The 25,833-nt window shown below is 54.3% G+C and overlaps 1 protein-coding gene across 4 annotated transcripts in view; it reads left to right on the forward strand.

The window, feature by feature from the left end:
* The window catches only part of P2RY6 (pyrimidinergic receptor P2Y6), a 57,468-nt gene extending 36,168 nt beyond the window's left edge, over positions 1-21,300 (forward strand). For 2 of the 4 annotated variants that reach the window (XM_090030776.1, XM_090030778.1), the window contains exon 2: positions 15,415-21,300. In XM_090030776.1, coding sequence (XP_089886902.1) covers positions 15,439-16,428 — 990 coding nt within the window. In that variant the 5' untranslated portion in view covers positions 15,415-15,438 and the 3' untranslated portion in view covers positions 16,429-21,300. Of the gene's footprint in view, positions 1-2,567; positions 2,713-9,745; positions 9,957-15,414 lie in introns of those variants that run through there. The other 2 variants (XM_090030777.1, XM_090030775.1) reach the window with 2 other exon arrangements.
* The last annotated feature ends 4,533 nt before the right edge of the window (positions 21,301-25,833 follow it).

Raw genomic sequence — 25,833 nt, forward strand, 5'->3', positions numbered from 1 at the left:
ACTCAGCCCATACCGCTGCCGCCACCGCGCCACAGGATGGATAAAATGGCTCCAGGGGCCTGATCCAGCCTGTAGGCCACTGATTTAAGGCACTTAAGTCAAACCCAGAGAAAAGGTGGGTTCAATCCCTGGTACCTGCCACAGTCTTTCAGTCTGACCTAGAGTGCCTTCCCACTCCCACCTCACAGGAAGGCTTGTGAGAAAAATCAGATTCAAGATTTGCAGGCCCTATAGTCACAAAGGCCATATAAGTGGTACAATTATGTCCATGAATGCACTAAGCTTCATTACAACTCTCTGGGAGCTATACAGCTATCACTGACCTCCTCCTACAGATGGAAAAATGGGGCCAACCCCAAACTTTCCCACAATGCTCCTTTGATCATGGATGCCTCTCCAGGACTGGCTGAATTTTCCAGAGGAGTGAAGCAGGGTGCTATTGTGGGGCCATGTCCCAGTGTCCCCTGAGGACTCCCTGAAATGGGATTTTTGCCCCCAGTTTGAAAAGTCAGCCTTGGATTGCAACATCCTGCTGCAGCTGCTGCGAGGACTCCTCCCGATGCTGCCAAGCGCCGTATTCACATGATGCTAGGCACAGAATATCTGCCTCTCAGCAGAGCTAATTAGCAGGCCCGCAGTGTCGCGCTGGGAGAGATACCGGCATCCAGGGCTGGAAGTGGTGCAATGGTTTATGGAGCTGGTTCGTTCCGGCAGAACTTCCTTGGTTGAACTTCACGTGAGGTGCAAGGCACTAGACAACCAGGTCCCTGTGCCTCAGTTCCCCAGGTGTGGAACAGGAAAGACAGTGCTTTCTGACCTCACGGAGATGTGGCAGGGTCCCTTCATTCACGTCAGTGAGGTGTCTGGATCCTATCATATTGGAAAACTTGCAAGGGTCTAAAAGCCATGCCATTGGATTTCTGCCGGGCTCGCGACCCCACTCATGACTACCATGCTGTTACTTGGGGCCCTGACCCCTCATTTGTGACCCGCTGAACTAGAGGAGAAGTTAAGCCTGTGTCCAAGCTTTGGGAAGAGAGGCTGGTCTGGCCTCTCCTTAAAGCAAAGCTCCACGCATGATATCCAAGTCCATATTGCTAATTCTGCAGTTGAGCTCAGGGCTGTACAATGCATACAACTCACAACAATCCCAGCCCCAGAGAGCTCCCAGCAGATGGGATGCCATGGGAAAGGCAGAGACTGGAGGTCATATCTGGGAGGGCATTTCCCTTCCCATCCCATCCTATGGTGAAGGACATCTGGAAAGGGCCATGGTCAACAAACTGGCTTCTTCTGGCCATGAGAGAAGAAGTGGGAGTTGAGAAGGGGCTGGCATCAGAAGACACTGGTCCTACTGGGGTTGGAGATTAACTCATAAATAAGGACAACTCTGGGAAACTGGTCCAGGAGGGCAGTAGGGAAGGACACAGATAGAGCCCTGGAGTTGGTTGTGTTGGTGTCACGGAGCTGAGGTCCTGAGGCAGGCCAGGGCGGTGCTGTCCGAGCCCCGAGAGCCCTTCAGCTGACTGCAGGGGAAGCAAACAGAGGTGAAGCGGGCGGTGGGATATGTCCTAGCCAGCCTGTCACCAAGGGGGACCCATACGGTGGCTGAAGGCGATGATGTGAGTAGTCTGGGAGGCTGGAGAGGAGGCTGCGGTGATCTGAAGGAGAGCCTGCTCGAGCACAGACAGCCTAATGTGGCAGAAGCCACCTCAAGCCTTGGCCACCGCCTCCCGCAGCTCTGGAGCCGGGTGAGGGGGCAACAAGCTGGGGATAAGGAGAGAGTTTAAGAGGTGACGAGGCCTCTTCTTCCCAGTTCATGGCAGTGAGAAGCACAAGTGGCTGCAGCAGCTGCTGGGAACAAGAGCCGAAGCCGCTGCACCTACCGGCTCTATGCAAACCATCCACAGCGTGTGGACTGCCGCTGCACCACAGCCCTGGCGCGGGAACTGCGCTCTTCAGCCACATGCTTCCACCTTTCATAGCAATATCCCAGCACGCCGGATGACGAGCTCTCCTTCCCATTGTCGGTGCCCAGAGAAATGTCCCTGGAGGGAATGAGCTCAGTGCATCTCACTCGTGCTCTCCTTAGCGTGGCCTTTGGTAGTGTGGATCGGCAAAGCCCCCCTCCGCCACACAGCCACTCTCTGCCACTTGACATTTGGACCTGGTTCTCGTTGTCATGAGGCTGATGCAGTGTGACCCCCTCCAGCTCCTTCTGTCTCTCCCTCCTGGTCCCCTCTACATTGGTTTTCTGGCAACGGGGTCAGGATCTCTCTGTCGGCAATGAACACAGAGAGTCCCCTTGCTTCTGGCCTGCGCTGCAGCCCTGCTTTTCGGGCCAGTCCCAGATCCTGTTCTGTGGTTTGAGGCTGTGGTTAATGGACCCCACAGATGGTCAGATTTGCTGATGCTATCACTTTGGGGCTTTGTTCCTTGCTCAAGCGCCCGGAGCGTCACCCGTTGCTTTTCCGGTTCTGCTTCTTTTATTTACAGCCCTTTGCTGCCTTTACAGTTGTCTTATCGGTCTGTGTGATGCACGGTGCATACCACCCACTTGCCTTCCACCAGAGCCCACTAAGGATCCATAGGGGACCATCTGTCCGCTGGAGAGGAGGCTGAAGAGTGGCTTATTCTGCAAGCTGGTCACTCAGGGTTAAGCCGTCCCCACAGGCCATGCTCCCTTCCCAACTGTCCCTGCTGTGAGCTGTGGTAAGTAGCAGAGCACACATTAGATGCTCTAGTCTGGTGAGTGGCCTCGCATAGGAAGCCATAACTCAGCACATTCAAACCTGGGCGTGGACCAAGACCTAGGCTAGGGGTGGCCAACCTGCCATGGGTGGCATGGGCAGCCTCTGCGTGTGATGCACAGCAAGTTAGGGAGGACACGGGCAGCAACAGAGAGGGCCAGGAGCAGAAAGCAGAGCAGCAGAGCAGGCAGGGGCACAGGGCGGAAAACAGGAGGTGATTATGGAGCATGGGCAGGAAGCGGTGGATTGGACACGGAGCACGAGGGGGGGAGCAGAAAGCAGAGCAGCACATCGGCCAGGGGAAGAGGGTTGGAGTGGTCTTCAGGGAGGGTGTGGGGCTACTTAGTGCCATACCTGCCAAAAAAGGTTGACCCCCCGCTCTAGACACTCCCTGCACTGGGAAGGAAACAGCAAGGAGCCGGCTTTGTTTTCGGGACAGGGTGCCAAAGACCAGCTGGGGTGGCATGTGCCCTTGGGGAGGTGTTCACAAGCTTGAACCTGCAGGGCTCTCTGGGCACTAGTGTCTACTCCTAGCTGCAGCCCGTGAGTCCTTCGGCTTCCGTCGACCAGAGGCTCCTTTCTCCCTTGCTTCAGCGTTACAGGCGCAAAAGCTCTTGACTTGGATCAGACGCTGTGCAGTGGTGAGGGAGCTCTCCCAGAGCTGGGAGGGCCTGCATTCCCTTTGCCAGCTCTCCCAGCCTATCCCTGGGTCTCTCTGTGCCTCAGTTTTCCCACCTGTGAAATGAGCATGATGTTCCACTGCCTCTGGGGTGCAGGGAGGACGGATACCAGCCAAGTGTGAGGTGCATGGCTGGTGGGTGATCAGCCCGTCCAGGCATCACGGGCACAGAGACTCATTAGCTCTGGCTGGAGACTCATTAGCTTGCGCTGAAAGGGCAGAAATCACCAAGTGAGTGCCAGTCTCTCCTGTCCCTAGCTGGGTGGACCACCATAGTCCCCGCACCTCTAGCACCCTGGGTTCAACTCATGCGGCAGCACACCAGAGCCGTGTCTGTCCCAGGGCAGGGATGTTGGAGCAATAGTGCTGAAACAGCTGTTCTGGGCAAAAACTACCTTGTTCCAGGACAAATTTACCCTAGGTTGGAACCGGGGTGGGTTTTCCCGGGCAAGAGCAGCTTTGCCTCTGGTAGAGGACTTGCATCAGTATATGGCTGCAGTACGTTTGCCTCGGGGCCCCTGGGGCTTTCCAGGGAGGTACCAAAATGAACGCAGCCAGACTCTAGTTGCCAGGGAGCAGGTACCGGTCCCGTGAAACCTATCCGCAAGCTGGCAGGTGCATCGCACTTGTGACTCTGTGTTTTATGAGCCTTGCAGAGGGTGATGAAAGGGCAGGGAAAAGTGCTAGCTCTGACTGCCTACTTCACCTGGATTGTGTTGGGACCTCTCCAGTTCCCACTGAAATCAATGAGGGACTTCCCTTTGCATTTAAATAGGTATCAGATGGCTTCCATGAGAGCACCGTGCTTTTCCAGTAAGCTGGGTTGTTAAAAATAAGTGTGTGCATGCATGTTTGTGCCTGTGCATACACGTGCATGTGTTTGTATGTGTGCTCTTGTGTGCATATGTGTGTGTGAGTGTGTATACACACGTTTATAAGATGCCATTTTCAAACCTGCTGTTTGCTGAATTGTTCTTTTTCTGGCTTGGCGTTTATAACTTGCCCCCACCCCAACTCTCCTCTTCCCCTCTATTTTGTGTGTTATGGTAGCAGCTGCAGACCTCCCTCTAAATCCTGCCCATGCTCTAAAGCATGAGCTCCTTGAAGACCAGGAATCTCTGCAGTGTTTGTTGCACCAAGCCCTATCTAATTGCTGGCTATGGACTAACTTGAGACATTTAGCTGTCCCGATTGCATTAGCCTTGCCTGAGAGGCAAAGGGTTGTGGGCCATATCTTTTATTGGACCAGCTGGATGGTCAGCATAAAATCCAGTAACCTCTGGAAGGCAGGACTTTCTTCATCAGAGCTTTGTTAGCTGTACCTGGTACCTCCTGTTTCTCGTGGTTGCTGAACATGCCAGAGCATAGTCATCCCCCTTTGCAAACAGGAGAAAGCAAATCCCAGGCTGAGCAAGTGTATCCAGCTTGTGAGCACACACTTGGGGGCCTCTCGAGGCAGGTCAGGAGAATCACGCTGGAGACCTTCACGGGCTCCTGCTTGTGAATTGTGAAGGCACTGCAGTGCCCAGGAGATGTTAGGGACCCGTTTGGCTTGGCCCGCTGTGTTCGTTGTCATCTGAGCTACACCTTCTAGTGGGCAGACAAGGTTCTTTGGGTAAATGTGATATCTTTTATTAGACCAACTAAATAGTTGGAAAATTGTTCTTGGCAAGCTTTTGGGTGCAAACACCCTTCTTCGAATTCTGAAGCCTGCAAGACCATTTTTTCCAACTATTTAGTTGGGCTAATAAAAGATACCACTTTTACACAGAGCACCATGTCTGTCTATGTCCTTAGATCAACACGGCTGCAATCAACACCCCAGACCATCTAGTAAGCATATCCCTGAGCTGCATCTCTGCCCTCCTCTCATTCACATACCGAGGTGATCCTCCCCCCCTATGCGGCTCTGGTCAGGCCACAGCTGGAGTACTGCGTCCAGTTCTGGGTGCCGCACTTCAGGAGGGATGTGGACAGCGTGGAGAGGGTCCAGAGGAGGCCACTCGCATGGTCAGGGGGCAGCAGGGCAGGCCCTACGAGGCGAGGCTACGGGACCTGAACCTGTTCAGCCTCCACAAGAGAAGGCCGAGGGGGATCTTGTGGCCTGTTACAAACTAGTCAGGGGGGACCAGCAGGCACTGGGGAAGTCCCTGTTCCCCCGAGCACCACCAGGAGTGACCAGGAATAGCGGTCACAAGCTGGCAGAGTGGAGATTTAGGCTAGATATCAGGAGGCGCGACTTCACTGTCAGGGTGGCGAGGGTCTGGAACCAACTTCCAAGGGAAGTGGTGCAGGCTCCTACCCTGGGGGTCTTTAAGAGGAGGCTGGATGACCACCTTGCTGGGGTCGTTTGACCCCCGTACTCTTTCCTGCCATGACGGGGGGTCGGACTAGATGATCTGCTCAGGTCCCTTCCGACCCTAGAAACTATGAAACTTCCCTGTCTCAGGGCTTGATTCTCCTGGCCTGGGCTGAACTCATCCCGATGTCCACCCACATAGCAACAGGGAGGAGGATGCCGTGGCGGGGCTGGACACAGTGCTGGTAGGAGCATCGCTGGGAGGCTGCATCTCCTACTGAATTTCAATAAGAATAGGGCAAAAATAGGGGAGGGGCAAGAGAAGGGCCATGGACATGGGTTGTGATCAGGAGCCAAGGCAGCTCCATCCAGAGAAGAGGGTGATTTAGTCATGAAATAAACAAGTGTCCTGGGAGGAGACGCTTGATACCGAGACTGGGCCTTCACTCTAGACCAAGATCTAGCATGAGTATATTGGAGGCAGTGGAGTTCAAACTGGGAAAGGTGCAGCACAGGTGAACTAACCACCAGAAGAGATGGCCACTAGGTGCTGAGAAGCCAGGGGCTTTACATCCAGGTGGCGTCTCTTTTTAAAATGCTCCATCCCACATTGGACCATCAAACCCAGTCCCCTGCGTTCCCAGGCAGCCGTCTGCCCAAGGAGCCCCCAGATCCCTACTTTAATCCCTCGCCCACAGCTACATGGTGCAATAGCTGAAACTCCAAGAGCAGCCTCCAACCGGCCACAGGTAAAGATGAGGCCATTGCAGGTATGTTGGGTTAGATTGAGGAGCCGTAGGCAGGTCTCTTTGGCCTGGGTTCTGGAGGAGGGCAGATAAAGTCATTTCACAACAGACCCATGGTGGTCTAAAATGCAATCCACGGTGCCATGAGAGCAGGGTATATCCCAGCTGTATCAGAGGTTGCCAGAGGAGAGCCCAAATGCTAAGGAGATGGGGGCAAGAGAAGGGTTTTAGGCCTACTGCTGTCTGCTGCGATGCTTTGTTGGATCTGTCCCTAGGAAGATTAGCAGCAGAGTATCTTGGCTTGGAGTCTGCTCCCTGCCCTTACTTGGACAGTGCAAGAGCCAGCTGGGCCTCAGCTGCTAGCCTTGTCGCGTAGCTAAGAGTATTCACAAGGGACTTGTATGTAGGAACAAGAAACTACCCAAGGCACATCCAGCTTCCAGGACAAGACATGAATCACCTCTGTTTCCTGATGGCGGGGAATGTTATCAGGTGCATCTGGAGCTGTCCAGGGGGTGCCCACACATGACCCCAGTCCAGCTTGCCCAGCATCAAGGTGGCAAGTGCTTGGGGTCTTTAGCTCACTGCTTTTGCATAGAAGTTTCTTGAGAGGCAACGTATGTGTGTGTAAGCCCAGGCCGGGTCTGGTGGGTACCAGTGAGTCCCTGGCATAAGCAAAGAAATGTGAGCCAGGCAGTAGATCTGGGAAATCAGGAGCATCAGATCTGGTGTCACCTGCACCAGATGGGCAGGGCTTTGCATGGAGAGATTTTTAAGGTAAAATATTTCTTCTGAAATCAGCCTATGTCCTTAAAGTGAGTATGAAAAAAAGGAAATGGCTCTTGCTTGCACCACGGAGGGTATCTCCTTGTCGGCATGTTTTGATCATCAGCGTGTACTTGACGGTTTGTTTTGTTTTTTAAATGGAGAGTTGAGGAATTCAGGCCTGTCTTCAATTCAAGGGCATCTTATAGTTGAGGGAACATGGCAAGCCCTGAAGGCCAGGGTTTCAGAAGCCCTGGTACCCAGGGCACAGAGCTCTTCTGGAAATCCAGCTCCAGCTGTTTGCCCTGGCAAAACATCTGCCCTAGTTAACTACATTTAAAGAGACAGAGCACTGTGAGTGAGCCTGAACGTATGCAAGGCGTTGACAAAGCTGGGAGCCGATATTTCCAGGAGACTGGCAGTTCATGAAAAAGGGAATTTGGAATAGCTGTGGGGGAGCTAGTTTGGATTGTATGCCATGCAATATTTTATCACTGGGAAAAGGCTGCTTTTTTCTTGAAATCTGAGCCTCTCTCCAGTCCCTATGACATCTATCCCATATCTTTCTTTGCTAAAGCAGGGACAGGGCTTTAAAGGGCTTTAGCAAGGTATTTTTCATTCCTTTCTAAAATAACATTGTAAACCAACAGGGGGGACGCCTTGTTGGACCTAGTGCTGGCAACGGGTGATGACCTGGTGAGGGGGCTGCGGGTGCTCGACCACCTGGGTGACAGCGATCATCGCCTGCTGGGAGTCACCATCCAGCAGTGGCCCTAGATTTTAGGAGGGCAAACTTCAACGAGCTAAGGAGGATAGTTGGAGAAGCGCTGAGGTCCCGGAGGGGAGGGGAGCCAGTGTCCAAGGAGAGTGGTCGCTCCAAGATGAACAAGGGCCGGCAGTGTGGGGACGCGGTCAGGAAGGCCAACCGTACTTTGTCATGCATCCACAGATGCATCTCGAGCAGGGACAAGGAGGTGACCCTCCCCCTCTATGCGGCACTGGTCAGGCCGCAGCTGGAGTCCTGCGTCCAGTTCTGGGCGCCGCACTTCAAGAGGGATGTGAACAGCATGGAGAGGGTCCAGAGGAGGCCACTCGCATGATCGGGGGCAGCAGGGCAGGCCCTATGAGGACAGGCTACGGGACCTGAACCTGTTCAGCCTCCACAAGAGAAGGCTGAGGGGGGGATCTAGTGGCCTGTTATAAACTAGTCGGGGGGGATCAGCAGGCATTGGGGGAGTCACTGTTCCCCCGAGCACCGCCAGGAGTGACCAGGAATAACGGTCACAAGCTGGCAGAGGGTAAGTTTAGGTTGACATCAGGAGGCACGACTTCACGGTCAGGGCAGCTAGGGCCTGGAACCAGCTTCCAAGGGAAGTGGTGCAGGCTCCTACCCTGTGGGGCTTTAAGAGGAGGCTAGATGAACACCTTGCTGGGGTCGTTTGACCCCAGTACTCTTTCCTGCCATGGCAGGGGGTTGGACTAGATGATCTGCTCAGGTCCCTTCTGACCCTAGAAACTATGAAACAGGCTTCTCTGCTTAAATGGTGCTTTTTTTTCCCCCATCAGTCATGCGTCAGCTTGTTACTCCAAACTGACTTGGTAGCTTTTGGCTGCTGGATAGGATGTGTGTGCATGTGCGTCTGTGTTCAAAACACTGTGAGGACATAATCCTACAAGGTCTTTGTGAGGTTTGCAGGGTGCCACTTAAGCAACTGTGTCAGTGCAGTCAGTCTCACAGAGTGAATGCTTGGAAAGGCATGGACACCAGGGACCTGGGCCAGTGATCTAGATGACATGGAAACCAGTATAAACAGAGCCTGGGGCAGAGGTAGTCGTATAGGTATCGTGCACTGATAGCCCTGTGTGGTAGTTAGCATTTCTGTCCGCTCAGCGGCACTCCAGGATAGGTGATGGCTGGTATTGCAGAAAGTCCTGGCTGTATGCCAACCGCTGGCTGTCTTCTTCCATCCACTCCTCAAGGGCCCATTAGGGCCCCGATCCTGGTCACTGACATGACCAGCACACCCCTACTGCAGAAGAGCACCCCCTTATACTCTACTGCTGCCCCCATGGGCCCAAGCAACAAAGAGCTGTATACTCCAAAATGACCGCTAATTTTGTTTGCCCAAGTGTGGACATTTAGGGCCTGATTTTTTTTTTATATTTATTTATTTATTTTAAGCCCTGCAGCTGCTAATTGACTTTCAGTGGAGCCTTGGCACGTTTGAGAATGAGGCACTGGGCATCTCCCATTGGGCACTCAAAATCGGAGCCCATTTATGAAAGCATGCCCCCACCTCCCCTACATAACTGGCCCGGGTGAGGCATGCGGTTCCAGGCTCAGCTCTGAGAAGGGGAAACCCAAATCTCGTGTTTCTCAGGATGATGAAACCATTCAAGTGCTCAGGAAGTGCTGACGCTGCCAGGCATGGCCGAGCGCTTTCTGTTTCCCTGTCCTGCTCCATTTTGCAGCACAGCCTGAATGCAAAGGGAAAGCATTGCCCCATCAGGGGTAGTGTCATGCTGGAAATGCAGAGGAAGCAGGCGTGTTTTCAGGAGCCAAGTGACAGCCGGTGCTGCGATTCGGCGCTGCCCAAGCGTGTCCCTGCTTGTGTGACTAGCAGCGTGGCAGAGAGCAGGGACTGGCATCACCAGCCTGAGGATGACGGGGGGGCAGCCCTTGGAGCAAACCCATGGGTGATTTTTGCAATAGGCTGGTAAGACCTGTGTCTCTTGGCTCTGCGTGTGCTGTCTGCTTCTGCGCTGTCAGAGGGGTGGTGACGTGGCTGATACCAGATAATGATCTCAAGTGTCTGAATGACTTAGAAGCCTTATTCTCACTGAATATCAGTCTGCCAGCACCCCCCTGCTCATACCTAATGCAGAGAGGTGCGTGGTGGGATTCAAATTACTAAGTCACTTGGGAGCTTCTGGAAATGTCATTTATGGATTCCAAAGGTGTGGCAGAGTAGAAGGAAATATCAATATCCAGGTTTGTCAGCAGGGAAACTGAGGCACAGAGAGGTTAAAAATGACTTGCCTAAGATCACAGAGTAAATCAGAGGCAGAGGATCCAGAACATCGGACTCCCAGACCGGGGCTCTGGTCCACTGCATTATCTCCAGCGATTGATTTTTTTTGGTCCTACACTGTTATGTGTTACTTAGTGTTATATGGCTGTCTTGTTCCACCCAAGAGGTGGCTGCATGTGACTGCACTGCGGCTTCTGCGACGCTGTCGCTTTCGCAGTCTTGCCACTTGGGGTTAACGTGGGCAGAGCAGCTGGGAGCCCAGATCGCATCCATGTATGTCGAGACACAGTGGTGGGACAGCTTTGAAGACATTGCTCCTTTTGCTCCGTGAGGGTCCTGCATCTCAGCAGACAGGATGGTAAGGGACTGCTCAAAGAGGGACTGCTCTCCTCCGCAGCAATGTGGGGTCTTGAAATCTTCCCACCAGGTGAGGTTTATCATCAGAGAGGGGCGGGGTCGTACCATTGCTGGGCAAACAAATCTCTCCTATGAGCACCTGGAAACAAAGCTGATGCTTCATTCCTGAAAACAGCATTATTCGTATGATAGTTGCGCCCAGAGGCTTGGCCAGGATCAGGCCCCTTTGTGCCGGGTGTTGGACGTACACAGAGGAGCAGGCGATAGGAAGCCCTGGCAGTCTAAGCAGGTAAGAGAGGTGGCTCTTGGCAGTAGATTGGGAAGGAGACCCCCAGGATCTTCTCCTGCTCAGCCCACAGCCTGGTGGATTAAGCCGAACTGCTGGACCAGGCAGAGCAGAGGAAGGCAGGGCTCTGTGTCGGGTCAGAAGTCCCGGACGGGCTTCCTTGCTTTGCAGAAGTGTCTGTCTGACCCTCGCAGATGCCACGCTGAGTATGCCTGCAGCATCCGAGTGCCTGCCAGCCATGCCCTCAGTGATGTGCCTCACCTCTCTCGCTGCGTGCCTGTCTCTCCCGTCGGACGTCTCCCTAGGCAGGAACCGGGGTGCACCGCGAAGCGTTTCGTGGAAGAGGAACCAAGTGCTCCTCTCTGGGCTCGCTGCTCCATGGCTTTCTTGGAGGGGTGCTTCTGGCCTCTGGCGCAGGAGCGAGGCCTCTGCGATGGCCTGTAGGTCCCAGGGAGAGTTTTGTTGCGTGGTCTGAGACCAAATCTGTCCGTGCGTAGAGCAGTGTAAGCTGGGTGGTAGAAATCTCCGTGGTGCCACAAGAGCAGGGCTGTCACCTGCAGCTCCTCAACCAAGAGCATTGGGCTCTTTAATTAAGCTGATGCCAGGCCTCATTTTTTGTACACACCACATTTTTTCTCTTTCTTGCTCTGCAGTGCCGTGACTGTTTGCACAAGTGGGTTTTCTGGATTTTTTTTTAAGTCTTTATGGCGTAGTTTAGTTTGGCTTGCCGTACATTAAAGCATCCACGGATTCATTGCGTGCAAACACAAAACCACTCAAAGACATGTAATGAGCCTTGCTCATCCAGGCAGCCTTCTCCCCTCCAGCACCCCAAGGTGTCCGGATTGCTTCCATCCCTTCGGCATGGCTCAGCCGCCGTAGTCATCGTGCTCTGATTTTCTGTCGGGGCTGGGCCGCTGTATAATCCATATTGCTTAGTATTGGTTGTTATGCACCATTCCTGTGTTATGGGACCATGTTGTGAAGTACACCAAAGATTTTCGGTAAAATCTTCCTTTTCAGAATGATCTAGCAACGTCACGGGGCTTTGTGAGAGAAGCCAGGGTTGACTGGCATAGGCGATACATGACCCGATGACAGTTTTCTGAACCCGAAGCTTAGTTTTCCTTGAGATGAGCTAGGATGTCGGTGTAACCATAAAGCTGGCAGTGTCCAGTCCTGGGAGGTGTTTTATTAGAAAAACTGACACTATCAAACACATTAAGAAAAACAACAAATAAACGAAACCCACCTGAGGTTTCACTAAGTTAATAGAAACTCACTTTCACAAAATTTCCTAACATTCACAGAAGAAACAATATCACTTGTGACTTGCTGCATCGCAGCTGAGTGGGTGAGAGGGTCACTGTCTGGTTAGAGCTAGGCAAGGGCTTACAAATTTTGCCAAAGCCACTGTCAATGGGACACATCCCGTAGAGAGAGAGGATGTGAGATAAGACAGGCATGCAGGTGTGGGTGTGTCTATGCATATAAGGTTTTAGGGCAATGCCCAATAGTAAGAAATCAATAATTTAAGTATCCTGTAAGTAGCCAGTCATAGGAGTAAAAGTACCGGTAAAAATAATGAAACAAAAGGGTTTGGGAAGAAAGTCTTGTTGGACTTTGCTCCCGAATGTCCCAGCGAGACTCTGAACTGATTGATCAACGGGACAGGGAGCAAGGCCTGCTAGCAAGGTAACTGGTGCATGTCTTAGCGTAAGAGTGTGTGCTGTCTGCTGAAAAAACCTACATTCGAGTTGTGGAAACGCCTCTCTTGAGCATTCGCCCTCTCAACAACCCACTCATTCCCCGATCTAAGAGTTTGGGGATCAATAGGAGCTTGTGCAATGCAAAATAGGATCTATTTCCTGCTTATGTTCTTCCTTTAATTTCTTTCTTTCTGATACCATCATGTGCTGGGATAGAGCCTAACCACTCCAGGTAGGTCACTTGCTTAAAACTGCCCCACGAGAGGCGAAGGGACTTGGCTCAGGCCACGTAGCAGGTCAGCAGCAGAGCTGAGACCAGCTCTCAAGTCTCCCGATGCCAAGAATATCATCTTTACCCACTAGCTCCTGCTGCTTCCTGTGGCCTTCGTGGTGGTTTCTTTCAGCTTAGTTGCCAAACCCTCTATCTTGGGTTGCTTTTTGTTCAGAAACTAACTCTCCCAGCAAAGCAGGCTCACATTTCAGCATCTGGGTCATGCTCACCTCTGTCTTTTGTGACCACATCTCTCTAGCCTGGCTCCCAAGGCCACCCGGGACCTCTTGGGGTCTCACGGGGACCCTATAGTCTTGTACTATGGCACGGGTGCCCTCCCAGGCCACGGAGGTGCTGAGTTCCCTCAGGACACTGGTGCCTGCAGCAGAGACTGGCTCCGCCGAGCGCTGTCCCCTCGACGTCAGTCCTGTCCACTAGCCAAGCCTCTCCTCTCATCATGGGGGTGCCTGGTTTGTGGCCTGGCCCCAACTCAATGTCGTCCCTGCTGGGGTGGAGCTGACGTAGGGCAGCTGGCACATCTCCCGTGTGTTGCTTCACTGATGCTCTTTCCCACACAGAAGGGACCCAGGGGGCGTCTGCCTTGCCCCAGCTCGTTGTTCGGTGCAGGGGATGAGCAGCAGCCCGGCCTGGTGCACCCTAACCTCCATGGGCAGCAGGAACCAGAAACAAAGGGGCTTTGCAGTGATATGTGCTGCATCCTGTCCCCACTTCCCCTCCACCACCGGGGTCCCTTTGTTGCCACCGATGCTCTGCTCGTTTCACCCACCGCTGTAAGCCACGTTGGTTGCATCGGGAATCCAGATCAGGATGTGGACGTGCAAGTGACTGGCCATGAGGTTAAAAGGGTGAGGCTTTGCTCTGGGTAGGCCACGGTCATGGCCCAGGTAAAAGGAGACTAACCTGCAATAATTTACTGCTCTTCCACTGCGGGCTGAGCCACCACGGTTTAGCTCTCACTCCCCACTGGGTAAAAGCGGGCACATGGGCAGTTACCGCGGAGTAGCTGATGCACAGCACAGCCCTGTCCCGGTGGAAGGTTTGCACGTTCAAACCATCATGTGGGGCCATCTCTGGTCCATCTGCCTGTGGGTCTCTGAGTACCTTAGTGCACGTCCCTGTGCTTGGGCACTCTGTATGGCACTCAGGGGAGCACATGGCTACCACCCTGCATTTAGGGCTGGATTAGCTCCCACTGCCTCCAGCTGATTTCAGGGGCAGCTGGGTGAGGCCTGGCTACAAGGATCCTGTTACTTTCTGCAACCTGCCATCCTTTGCTTTGGGCATTGGGCGTTATGCAGCCTGTCCTCCCTGCGGAGTTTGGGACATACGCATCTGTGGCTTGCTGTGGTATTCATTAGCTGAGGTCATTGCTTCCTGTGCAAATTGCACTTTCTCAGACTGTTTCTTTCCTTTATGCAGGGTTCATTGTCCCTCTGGGGGAAACATTGCATAAAATAGTTCTCATGGTACTTGGTGGTATCCACACTATTTTAGGCCTGTTCTACACTAGGGTTGTATACAGTTGTCCCATGCTGCTGGGACAGCAAAGCCACAGTGTAGACAAGGTGCTGGCATATCAGAGTGGCACTTGGGGAGAGTACAAGGCTAATTTCTGGCATCACTACTTGACCCACACTGATTTATGCCTTTGAATGAAGACGCTCAGAGGCTGGAATACTAATGATGGAGAGAAAGAGGCCATGAAGAGGCAGAGCCAAGGGAAGAGATGTTGCAGGGGGTGATGAAAAAGCAGGATGCAGAGGCTGTTGTGGGCAGCTATGGCTGCAAGGGAGCAGACTGGTACCAGCAATGTTGCAGCTGACCCAGTGGCAGGAGCAGGGTAATGGCTTGGTGAGTAAAGCACTAGGCCAGGCTTGGTGTGTGACACACTGTGACCGGGGCAAGTCACCGCATCTCTCTGAGTCAGTCTCCCTACATGCAAGACGGGGGGAGACGATGCTTCCTCCCTCCTTCCCTTGCTCTGCCTTGAGCTTCACGAAAGTAGGTTCTTCAAGGTGATAACTCAGTATGCATCGGTGCAGCACTGAGCACAGAGGGGCCTTGCCCTTGCCTGGGGTCCTAGGTGCTCGTGTGACCCTCCTACACGACAGTGAGGGGAGGGGGCAGCTCTGGGCGACTGGGGAACCGGTCCGTAAAGGAGGCTGCAGAAGGGGGTCTGGCCCGTGCAGTCTGAGGCTGCGTGGTAACAGGGGGTCCACAATGAAACCGTCTGGATCAACCAGAAGCTTTGAGCTCAGTGCAGGAGTCTTGGGGTGAAGGCTCAGCCTGGGCTATCCTGGGGGCTGTGAGGGTGAGAATCTGCAAGCCAGGCCTAAAACACACGGAGGGTCCATGGGGCAGAGCTGAGGGTGGGAGATGGAGCTGTGCTCACAGCCACAGGGTTAAGTTTGGGGTTCGCGGTTCCCAGGGGCATTAATGTAGCACCCGGCTCCTGGGAGGACCCTAGTCCTTGACTGTGCCCGTGTGTTTTGTTTGCAGGCTTTGCTGAGGCCGACGCCGGGGATGGACAACCTCACTGCGCCTGCGGGGGGGAAGAGCAACTGCACCTTCCATGAAGAGTTCAAGCAGATCCTGCTGCCCGTGGTCTATTCGGTGGTCTTCGTGGTGGGGCTCCCCCTCAACCTCGTCGTCATCGGGCAGATCTGGGTGTCCCAGAAGGCGCTGACCCGCACCACCATCTACATGCTGAACCTGGCCACGGCCGACCTGCTGTACGTGTGCTCGCTGCCCCTCCTCATCTACAACTACACGCAGAAGGACTACTGGCCCTTCGGCGACTTCACCTGCAGGTTCGTGCGTTTCCAGTTCTACACCAACCTGCACGGCAGCATCATGTTCCTCACCTGCATCAGCATCCAGCGCTACCTGGGCATCTGCCACCCACTCTCCACCTGGCACAAGAAGCGGGGCAAGAAGTTCACCTGGCTGGTGTGCGGCGTGGTTTGGCTCGTTGTGGTGGCCCTGTGCTTGCCCACCTTCGTCTTCGCGTCCACGGGCACCCAGAGGAACCGGACCGTGTGCTACGACCTGAGCCCGCCTGACCGCTCGGCCAGCTACTTCCCTTACGGCATCGCGCTGACGGCCATGGGCTTCCTCATGCCCTTCACCTCCATCCTGGTGTGCTACTGCAGCATGACCCGGATCTTGTGCCAGAAGGATGAGATGATCGGGCTGGCCGTGCGGCAGAAGAAGGACAAAGCGATCCGCATGATCATCATCGTGGTCATCGTCTTCGCCATCAGCTTCTTCCCCTTCCACCTCACCAAGACCATCTACCTGATCGTCCGCTCCTCCCCCAGCGTGGACTGTGAGGTCCTGCAGGCCTTTGCCATCCCCTACAAGTGCACCCGCCCCTTTGCCAGCATGAACAGTGTCCTGGACCCCATCCTCTTCTACTTCACCCAGCGCAAGTTTCGCGAGAGCACCCGGTACCTGCTGGACAAGATGAGCTCCAAGTGGCGGCACGACCGGTGCATCACCTATGGGTCCTAGGCACCAAGGAGAGGGGGTAACTCAGAGGTCGAGAGATTGTGGCTTCCAGGAGCCTGCAATGCCCAGCCACATGGAGGAAAAGCAAGGGGCAGGGGCTGATTCTCCTGGGTGCAAGGCTGGCAGCCGGGGGCTTCTGAACTCTAATTGCAGCTATCACCTCCATTCCCTCTCTGGCCACTTGTGCCTCAGTTTTCCCACCTGGGATTTGCAGAGCATGCCTCTGCGTGGAATAGGTGATCCCCTACTGACCTGCCTTGTGGGGAGGGGGTGCAGGGAGGATCTGGATAAGGCTGTGATGATGGAGGCCGGTACCCACATGCGGGGCTGGGGTTGTGAACCCTGCCATGAACCAGGAGGAGGATGATCATGGTCAGGGTGGGCCCAATGAGTTTTGTTCTCAGCGAGGCATTAAACCAGCTTGGGAAGCCGGGTGTTTTGCAAGCCGCTCCGGGCTTCACAGAGGTGCTCCAGCTTGCCCTGAAAACTGTCTGCCGCTTTACAGTGACATATACACCATGGGACAACTCCTTGGTTGTTTCTTCCCCGTGTCAATGCCTGATCCCTCTCAGTACTCAGCACCTGGTGATGGGGGAGGTGGGCAAGGAGTATTGTGGGCCTGGTTGGTGACCCTGCCAGTCCATCACTAACTCGTCTCAGCTTTCCTGAGAGAAACATTGACATGTAGACCCAATGAAAACTTGCAGCAAGAGGTCTCCTCAGATCTCAGGAGTCTACTACGGCATCGGGAAGGCAGGAAAAGGAAGACTCTGATGGGAGAATATTCAGTTTTATTGATGGAGAACAATGAGGTCAGGAAGGAAACTGCCCATTCAGATCCCACTCTCTCGTTTTCTGCTCTGTTCTATTCAAGTCCTTTACGATACGATTTTCCTAAGTTTCTAATGTTTTATTAGCTACCTGGCCAGTTCTGGAAGAGGCCTGGGGGACCTGATATTATTGGCATTTCCACCACCCCCTCCCCCCAGAGGATTTTAATGTATTGATTTCACAGGAACTAGAACCCAGCATTGGGTTTGTTTTATTTAAAAAAAAAAAGAAAAAAAGAGTTCCCAAAATCTTTGCAATTCCTTTTTTGGCATGTACAAGCGTAGCATGTATCCATGGACCCCCTAGTGGCTGTTCATGGCAATGATAAGTCTGCCTTTTAGCTTTGCTCGTTGGCTTGTAATACTCGGTTGTGCCCTGAGTTGGGCAGGTACAGCTGCGGGCTGCTTTGGCCTGTTTTTGATACTTGGATACTGAAGAGCATTTAATCATAGGGGAGGGTGGAAGGAGAAGGGACCACATCTGCCCAGATGCAGTGGAGCGTGGTTGCAGAGGAATTGGCTTGGGGTCAGTGGATTTGGGTAGCTCTCAGCAGAGATGAATGTGGCCCTTTACGGATGTCACCTCTCCATCACCCCCTGAGGCTACATTGAACATCAGTGTTAAAGTTCATGAAGATACAGATCCCCCTATTCTGTCAAATCAGCTCTGTCCATCCTACCAGGTCTTAATCATAGAAATCACAGAGAAGTCAGGCTGGAAGAGACCTGCAGAGGTCATCTAGTCCAAGCCCCTGCCTGAGGTAGGATCATCCCTATCCATACCAGCCTGTACAAATCCATAACCTAAACTCTTTGTAAAGCTACCATCAGCCCTGACGTGACACAGGCATCACACCCGAACCAGCCCCAGGTAAACCAGGGGAGCCATGGCAGCCAATGTCCTGCTTCTATACAAGTTAATATACTGTGTCACCCCCAATGCTCCTACCATAGCTGCTGCTTTTGGCCAGTCCTCCCAGGGTGGATCTGGGGACATCCTAGGCTGATCATGGGAGCTGCTGCTGCATACGTGGAGGGGCACAGGTAGCATAAGTAATATGCCCCAAGCAGCAATAAAAGATCAGACAGCCACTGGGGGGGTGGGGGAGCCAGACTGCAGCCCAGGTCATTCCCATGCCCCCCTGCCTCGTTATACTCACTTAAGCCTCTGCCCTTACGTTACAGTTTGGGCACAATATAATATGAATAGTTGAATAATGAATAATACATACATCTAGACCTTCCAGGCTGTAGCAGCACATTTGGGGAAGGCTACCCCATAATGCATCAGCAGGTCATAGAGTGCCTAGGGGGCCTGTGCAGAGAGGCGTACCAGCAGCAAGGGTGGGCAATGGATTCTGGGATGTCCTGTGGCTCACAGAGCTGGACACCAGGCCAATTTTTCCCAAGCCAGTCCCTCGGGTGTGGGGTGGTGCGAACATGGGCACTGCAAAAGGACTGTTGTATGGAGGCGATTACAGGGGAACAGCCGCAGGCCAAGCAAGGACTCCAGCAGGGTGCTGGACACATGTGGCCATGCCACCCCTCCCGCAGCTCCACTGACTCACCTGGCCACGAGGGTGGAGGCTGCTCACCTTATCTAGTGGCCCAGGTACCCTCCCCAGCTCTTCCACTGACCTGCTGGGTGACCTTGGTCATGTCCCTCCCTGCTCTGCCTCCAGTTCCCATCCCACCACACCTTTTCTTTGCCTTGACTGAGGCCTTGTTGCACCTGTCCTGGTGGCATGCCCCCTCCTACAGCACGGCTGGAGTACACATCACAGCAGTCAGCACTGGGGCTGGGGGAAAGGGCCTGGAAAGGAGACTGGTGGACATGTAGCCATCATTTCAGACTCTCCAGGCAGGCTTCTCCCTAGACACAGCTCATGCTCTGCTCACAAACAGCCTCTAACGCACCAAGCTGACAGCACAGGAGCAGTCAGTGGAGCTGGGGCACTGAGCTGACTGGGGGGGGGATCACCCTGGCACCGGATGGTCGGTGGGGTTGGTGGGTTGGCAGTGCTCATGCCACTCCATTAACCAAGAGGCAGCATGAAGAGCCTCACACCCAGCCGCGTGTTCAAGCTGTCACGTGGTTCTCCAGCCCGGGGCTGATCGCCTTTCAGCAGCTGTGCAGCACAGCTGGGCTTTCTTCCACTGGTGGCAACCCAGCGACACCAACTCAAAGCCCCTGGCATGAGTGGAGTTGCATGAGGGAGCACTGAAGGGGCTAATACCACTGAGACTCAGGCGAGCTGCAGCAAGCGGGTCCTGCCGGCTGGGATTTTGACAGCAGGCACAGCCCCAAAGCGGGTGAGACAACCTTATGGTGAGATCAATTTAATAGGGCTGTTCAAGTCTGGAAGGTCAGGGCTGAGACCAAACCCATCCCCACCCTATCCCTGCTTGCTTCCTCCCTCTGAAGCATTTCATCATGAACAAGCCTCTTGGTTTTGCAGGGGCACGTCCGAACCAAAGCACGCAGTGAAACACCATGAAGGTCACTGAACAATCCAGGGCTGAGACCGGGGCACAGGGCAAAGTGGATGCAAGGCAGGAAGCTGGCCTGGGGCTGTGGGGAGGAGGGCTGGGCTGGGCCGGGCTGAGCCAGTGTGGGGTGGGAGAAAGTCGTGTGACTCACTTGGAGGATGGATAAGCAGACGGCGTTAATCTTAAACAGATGAGCATGGGGAGGGTGGTTTCCTCGATTTTGGATATTGCACCAAGGGTGGATTCATTTTTCCATGTTCCACAGTACATCGCTCAGTTCCCCAGACCCAGAGCAGAGCAGCCCTCACTGAGCCGGCTGCAGATTCCCCACCCCCTGGGCACTGTTTTCCCGTGGGGGGGTTTATTGAGCTCTTCTAGGCTCCCTTTTTTAATGAAATCGTGGCGGGGAGGAGAAGTACAGCGGATACAATCTAGCCCTGCAACACAGTGAGCCTTAGAGATCTGGAGTTCTTCAAATAGGTCGAGCGCACAGGCAGCCAAATGTATGCTCTAGTGACCCGGACATTGCTTTTGCTCACCAAAATAAAACTCTGGGAGCAGGAATGGAGAGATGCACAGCTATTCCAAGATAGCTCCTACAGGTGGTGTCTATTATGGTACTAGATGGCAGAGGAGTACATAACAAACTTGGTTGTTTGGAGCAGCTGGTTACCCCAGGATAGACATGGACAGACCAGCCCTAACCTGGTTTAACTTGCACTGGAAAAGTTCTACCTGTGATTCTTTCAGGGCGACTCTTCAAGGGATTGTGCACAACTGTGCAGAGACTTTAGGGGCCTGCACTGTACCTGCTTCCTTTGCTGGTGTAACACTGACTGCTGCGGTGTAAGTGTTTCCTCTGTCCACTTCCTTTAACTGGACTTCTGACCTGGAAGAAATTTGTCATGCTCGATCCAAAGCTGTCCGAAGTCAGCAGGAATCTTTTCCATTGACTTTAAGGGGGTTCAGATGGAGCCCACGTGGAACAACAAAATGCAGCGTGGGGGGTTTAAGCCTCCCTCTGCAGCATCTAGGACTGGGGACTGCTAGAGAGCAGTCGCCAGAGCAGATGGGTGCTCAGACTTTCCCAGGTGGCGACGGGCCTTAGCTGCAAACGCCATGGCCTGTGACTCCAGGCCCCTCTCTGCTGCTGCCAAGTGGTTGCATTTTTTGCAGCTGTGGCTGCTGCCGCCTTTTCAGTGTCACCCCCAGAGCTGTTGCCAGGTATTATTCAGTACCCCCGGCCCTGCTGTGGCTGTAGTCTGGCTGCTGGAAGCACTTTCAGGTACTGAGGGAATCGCTGAGTGCACGGGGCTGTATTTCGTGGGCTCATCTCTCACGTTGACTGCAAGATGCCCACTGCACCGTCCCCCCAGATGGGTATCTCAGTGGCTCTGTGGCCCCTAGACACTTTGCTGGCCCTGTGCGGGTGGCAGAGCCATGAGTCAATCAATGCCTGCTTGTAAGATTGCCATATTGTAGCCCTGACATGGTGATAAATTATTGTCTTGCCCTTGGAAATCACAATAAAATGGAAGATGCTGCCCATTAGTGGGAATCAGTCTACGTGTGCTGCCTGCCTCTTTCCATAGGTATGTCCTCACCTTGGTATAAAGTACCAAAGGAGCCAAAAGAGATGACCACAAAGACTCCAGAGTCCCAGAAAGGCTGGTTTCATTACTGCTTTATTACAGATTTCCAGGCAACAGCCCAGGGACTAACAGAGCTGATGGGGGCTCACGTGTCCATGCCATATGTACAACGTGGGTGGGATCCAGTCATGTGTAGACCCTGCTCCAGGAAGGTGAACTGCACCATGGAGTATGCCGAGGGGTTGTGGCCTGGCCCTTCACGCAACATGTTCGGTGGTGCAGGGTACTTCATAAAGGATCTTGCAGGAGTGAGAGGCCAGGCAGTGCCCTGCTCCTCTTGCAGTCCAGGGCACCATCTCCTTACTGCCTATTTAAGCCCCGCAGTAGCAAGTGCCCTGGCTCAGTCCTGCCCGGGGTTAGGGACTAGAGACATGGGTGCTCTGTCCCCCTCCAGACCAGCACTTTCAGGGGCTGGAAGGACCGAACTAACCCCCTCCTGCCCCCAGTTAGTCACCCCCTGACGTTATCCCTCCATGGCTCACTTCCAGGCTCCATCACTCTTTTCTGCAGGGGCTGAATTGCTGCTGTGTTTCCCCCACAGGCCTCTGGTTCATCCACTTTCCCCTCCAAGTCAGGCTGCTGCTTCAGCAGCCTTGCAACAGCGCTTGGTACAGCTCATACAGCAGCTATGACCCCCACCGGCCAGGTCTCTAGTTGGCTTCCCAAGCTGACGCCCATCCCTGCTTCTCTCTCTAGGTGCCTTGGTCTTGGGCTGGGGATGAGGGTGAGGAGGAAGAACGTTTTCATCCAAGTTGGCTAGGAGAGCAAACTAACTCTCCTCACATGTTAGTAAGCCCTTCACCAACCTCTATCCAGACAGTGGGCAGCTGCCAGGACCTGAGCCAGCCTGCACCCGGGCAACCTCATCCTAGTGCATTCAAGATCCTGTAAAGCAAGGGCGGCCACAAGTGTCATGGACAACCTCTGCACATGGCACACCGCACATCAGAGAGGGGCGTAAGCCTTACACTGCTGTCGCTAATGGAGATCTTCCCTCATTTGTGCTTTTAGCGCTGAATGCTGTGGCCCCAGCCCTTTGGTTTGTCCTCTTGGAGCAGGGGTTTTCTGGGACAGGGACTGAGTTCCTCTCTCCCTTCTGGAAAGCGCCAGGTCACAGGTCCAGCCACGGTGGTTTGGCCTGGGCCAGGGGTTGGGAGGTAGAAGCTGCCTCCTTCCACCACTGACCTCCAGACCCAGCCCATTCCCTGGGACCATGATGGTTCCCAAACAGTGAGCCATGAAGGTGCCCTGGGTGACCCACACAGCTGTTTTAATCCAGCCCTGCTGTGCTGGGAAGCAAGGGCAGTTAGCCCTGGGACAGCACCATGCAAGCAACACTGCTTCTCCCCCTCATCTCTCCGTCCTGTGCAGCCAGCTCTGGGAGCTCTGCAGCCTGCCCGGCAAGAGGAAATGAGGGGTCACCCGTGGGGCTGTGCATGAGGGTGGGGAGGGTCAATAGGTAGCTGGGCTGTGGGAGGCAGGTGGGCTGTGGGGGCTGGAGAAGGCAGACGACAGGATCAGAAAGGAACTACCCTGGAAAAAACGGGACGTGCCACAGCTCACGGGTCTCACCCAGCCCGCAGGGAACACGCCAGGGACATCAGGCTGGAAAGGGCTTTCTGGAGTCCAGTCGCTTGCGCTCACAGGCAGCCACTGACCCAAGGTACCACCCCAAATCACCACCTCAGACTGTCCCGCAGACCTGCAAGGCACAGCTTCCAGCAAGCAACAGAAAGACCGGCTTCCAGCTGCCACCGGGAAAAGCAGGGCAGGCAAGGGCACCGCCCGTGTAGCTGGTGCCTATCAGCGGAGAATATCTTAGGCAGGGCCCCAAATCTTCAACAGGCCTGACTCTGAGTGGAAGGGCAAGACTTCCCAAGCCAGGAACAGCTGGGTTTCTAGCACCAGCACAGCATCAACACCCCCTAGTTAAACCCCCTCAGCTTTAGCTCCGGCCTTTGAGGAAGGTGAAGACACCTTGCAGGGAGATGCATTTTCAAGCATGCTGGATAGAAGAAGCACCTCGGCTACAACAGGTGAGTGCTGAAAGGTGAGGGGTCGACTTGTAACATCTAGAAACCCCTTGGCCACAGGGAAGGGAATCTATAGCAAGACACCCCGTTACCTGCCTCGTGCAAAGTCTGTGCTCTGGCCCCGAATGGCTGGACCAAAAGCCACCCTGGTATGGCTGAGTGTCACTGCCTGGAGGTTGCAGGCTACCTAACATGACACAAGCCTTGGTGCTGCCAGTGCAGGACGAACGGGGCCTGGGTGGCTGCTCATGATTTTCCACGTGCTATTGTTAGGAGCAGGGAATGAGGAAGTTTTCGTGGCTACATGGCCACCTGGACTCGAGCAGGCTGCTCTCATCACTTGCCCTGGGAACTTGCCTGGCTAGGCTGGATCATTGGCTCCCAAGGAAGTGCCAGCACAAGCCCTCTTTGGAAGGCGTCAAGGAGTCTATAGGCAGCACGGGACATGATTGCTTGGCTCCTGGCGAGGCAGTGATTGATTAGAAGCAAGCTGGAGATGAACAAGCACCGTAGCCCTTCCCGGCAGGCCTGACTTTCCATGGAGTTTTCTCCCCTGATGCCTTCGACTAGTTAATGTGAAACTAAATCACAGAACCCACGGCCGGGTTGTTTGCAGGTTTTGAGAAGCAAAATCTTCATAATGAACTTCTCCCAGAAGAGGCTTCCACCATACAGGAGAGGGGAGGAGAAAGTGAGAAGGACGGTGACTGCTCTGATCGCCTTGCTCAGTGTAAACCGCTTTATCTGTTCAGCTGTGACACAGCAAGGAGATTAGCGTCCTACAGCTAGTCAAGTCTGAGAGTCCATGAAACAAGGGAGTTGTTTTTAGGCAGGAGACCGGCTGGAGGAGTGCGGTTTCCAACGTCTCAGTGTCCGAGTTGCAGACCCAGCAGTCCCGACACCCACTCACCACACGCCTGCCTGCTTGCATCAATGCGCATGTTACAATCATCTCTGACTTTGCAAGAAGCCGTGGGGTAAGTGACCCTGAAAAAGCAGTCGGTCCCCACCAAAACGATCCCTGGGCTGGGAAGAAGGAGTGGAGTGGCCTGTTAGCACAGGGTCATTCTTCCCTGTGTCCGGTAGAGGGCACAGCACACCCAGATTTGGAAAGAGACCTTTGCAGAGCTACTATCCCCAAAACCAGCTTAAACACACAGATAGCATCGAAGTCGGAGGGAACAGTGTGATGGGCAGCCACCTGGCCTCTGCCCAGGCTTGTCCCCTGGGCCATCTTCACCCAGGCCCTGCACTAGGGGCATGTAAGCGTTCTGGGAATGAAGACCATCGCCTCTGCCTGCCCAAGCACCTTTCCAAGTAACACGTGGTACCCACCGCACAGCCCAAGCCAGGGTGGTAGGGCCACCAAATGCAGCCCTGGGGCTGTCCTCTAGGAGCTGGAAGGATGAGGACAAAGCTGAGCTTGGAGCCAGAGCTATGTCCGGCCACAGGTATGTACAGCACCTAGCATCGCCAAGGCCCGGCCTTAGATGCGGTGGGGGATGCAGCTGGTACTAAGGAGACCTGCTCGACTGGTGGCTTTGCATGCTGGGGCAGCTAAGCCAAGGGGAATTTCTGTGAGCTGAGCAGGGGAGATGGAGGGCTGAGCAAACAAAGCAGCTGCCAGTGCAACCAGGCTGGGATCCTGTTACGGCAGGGTCAAGGGCGCAGGGTCCTTACGCTCCCCTGTGGCAGGTGGGAAGGGATCGCGGGGGAGGTGGATCTGCAGGGATCCTTTCATGGAGCTAAGTGCGGGAAGATATGCACAGAGCGGCTCATCCCTCTATGCCCCCAGCAAACCCTCTGGGCATCTGCAGGGCCTGGCGTCGTGGCCCCTCTCTCCCATGCCCGAGCAATGCAGCTCCCGGGGAAATGAATGACCAGGGCTGCCCATGCTCACAACTCTCCCCCTGTGGCAACGCAGACGGGATGGGCTTAACCAACTCCTGCTCTCTCACTGCTGCTCCCCACGGCCCGAGGGGGACTTGGTTTGCTGTATCACCCTGTAGACTGCCACTACCACCCAGGCACCGAGTGTGCCAGCGGGCAGGAAGTCTGGTTACGATCCTGTCCCCGAAATGGCCCTGATAAGAAGGGGTGGGCAGCTCCCGCCGAAACATGCCCCATAGCTGTACAAAGGCATGTGCAGCACAAGGCTCTGCAGTTCTGTCCGGTGGAGGTATTGTCCTCTGACCAAAGGGTTTCACCATATCTTGGCTGTTTGCAGAGGCAGAGAAGCTGGCCTCGAGGGGGGATGCAGTGTCACAGCTCGTTTGTGTGGGTAGGTAGGGAGACTCAGGCGGGTGGGCTAGTGAGCCCATCCCCGAAAGCAATCGTCCCAGCCGCCTTGGCTGCACGTGGGAGCAGCGGTCAGCTCAGCGTGGCTGGTCCAGCCCTAGGAAG

Source organism: Crocodylus siamensis, chromosome 1 (genome assembly GCF_052110815.1).
Source record: "Crocodylus siamensis isolate JL-2025a chromosome 1, ASM5211081v1, whole genome shotgun sequence".
In the NCBI taxonomy this organism is placed as follows: Eukaryota; Metazoa; Chordata; order Crocodylia; family Crocodylidae; genus Crocodylus; species Crocodylus siamensis.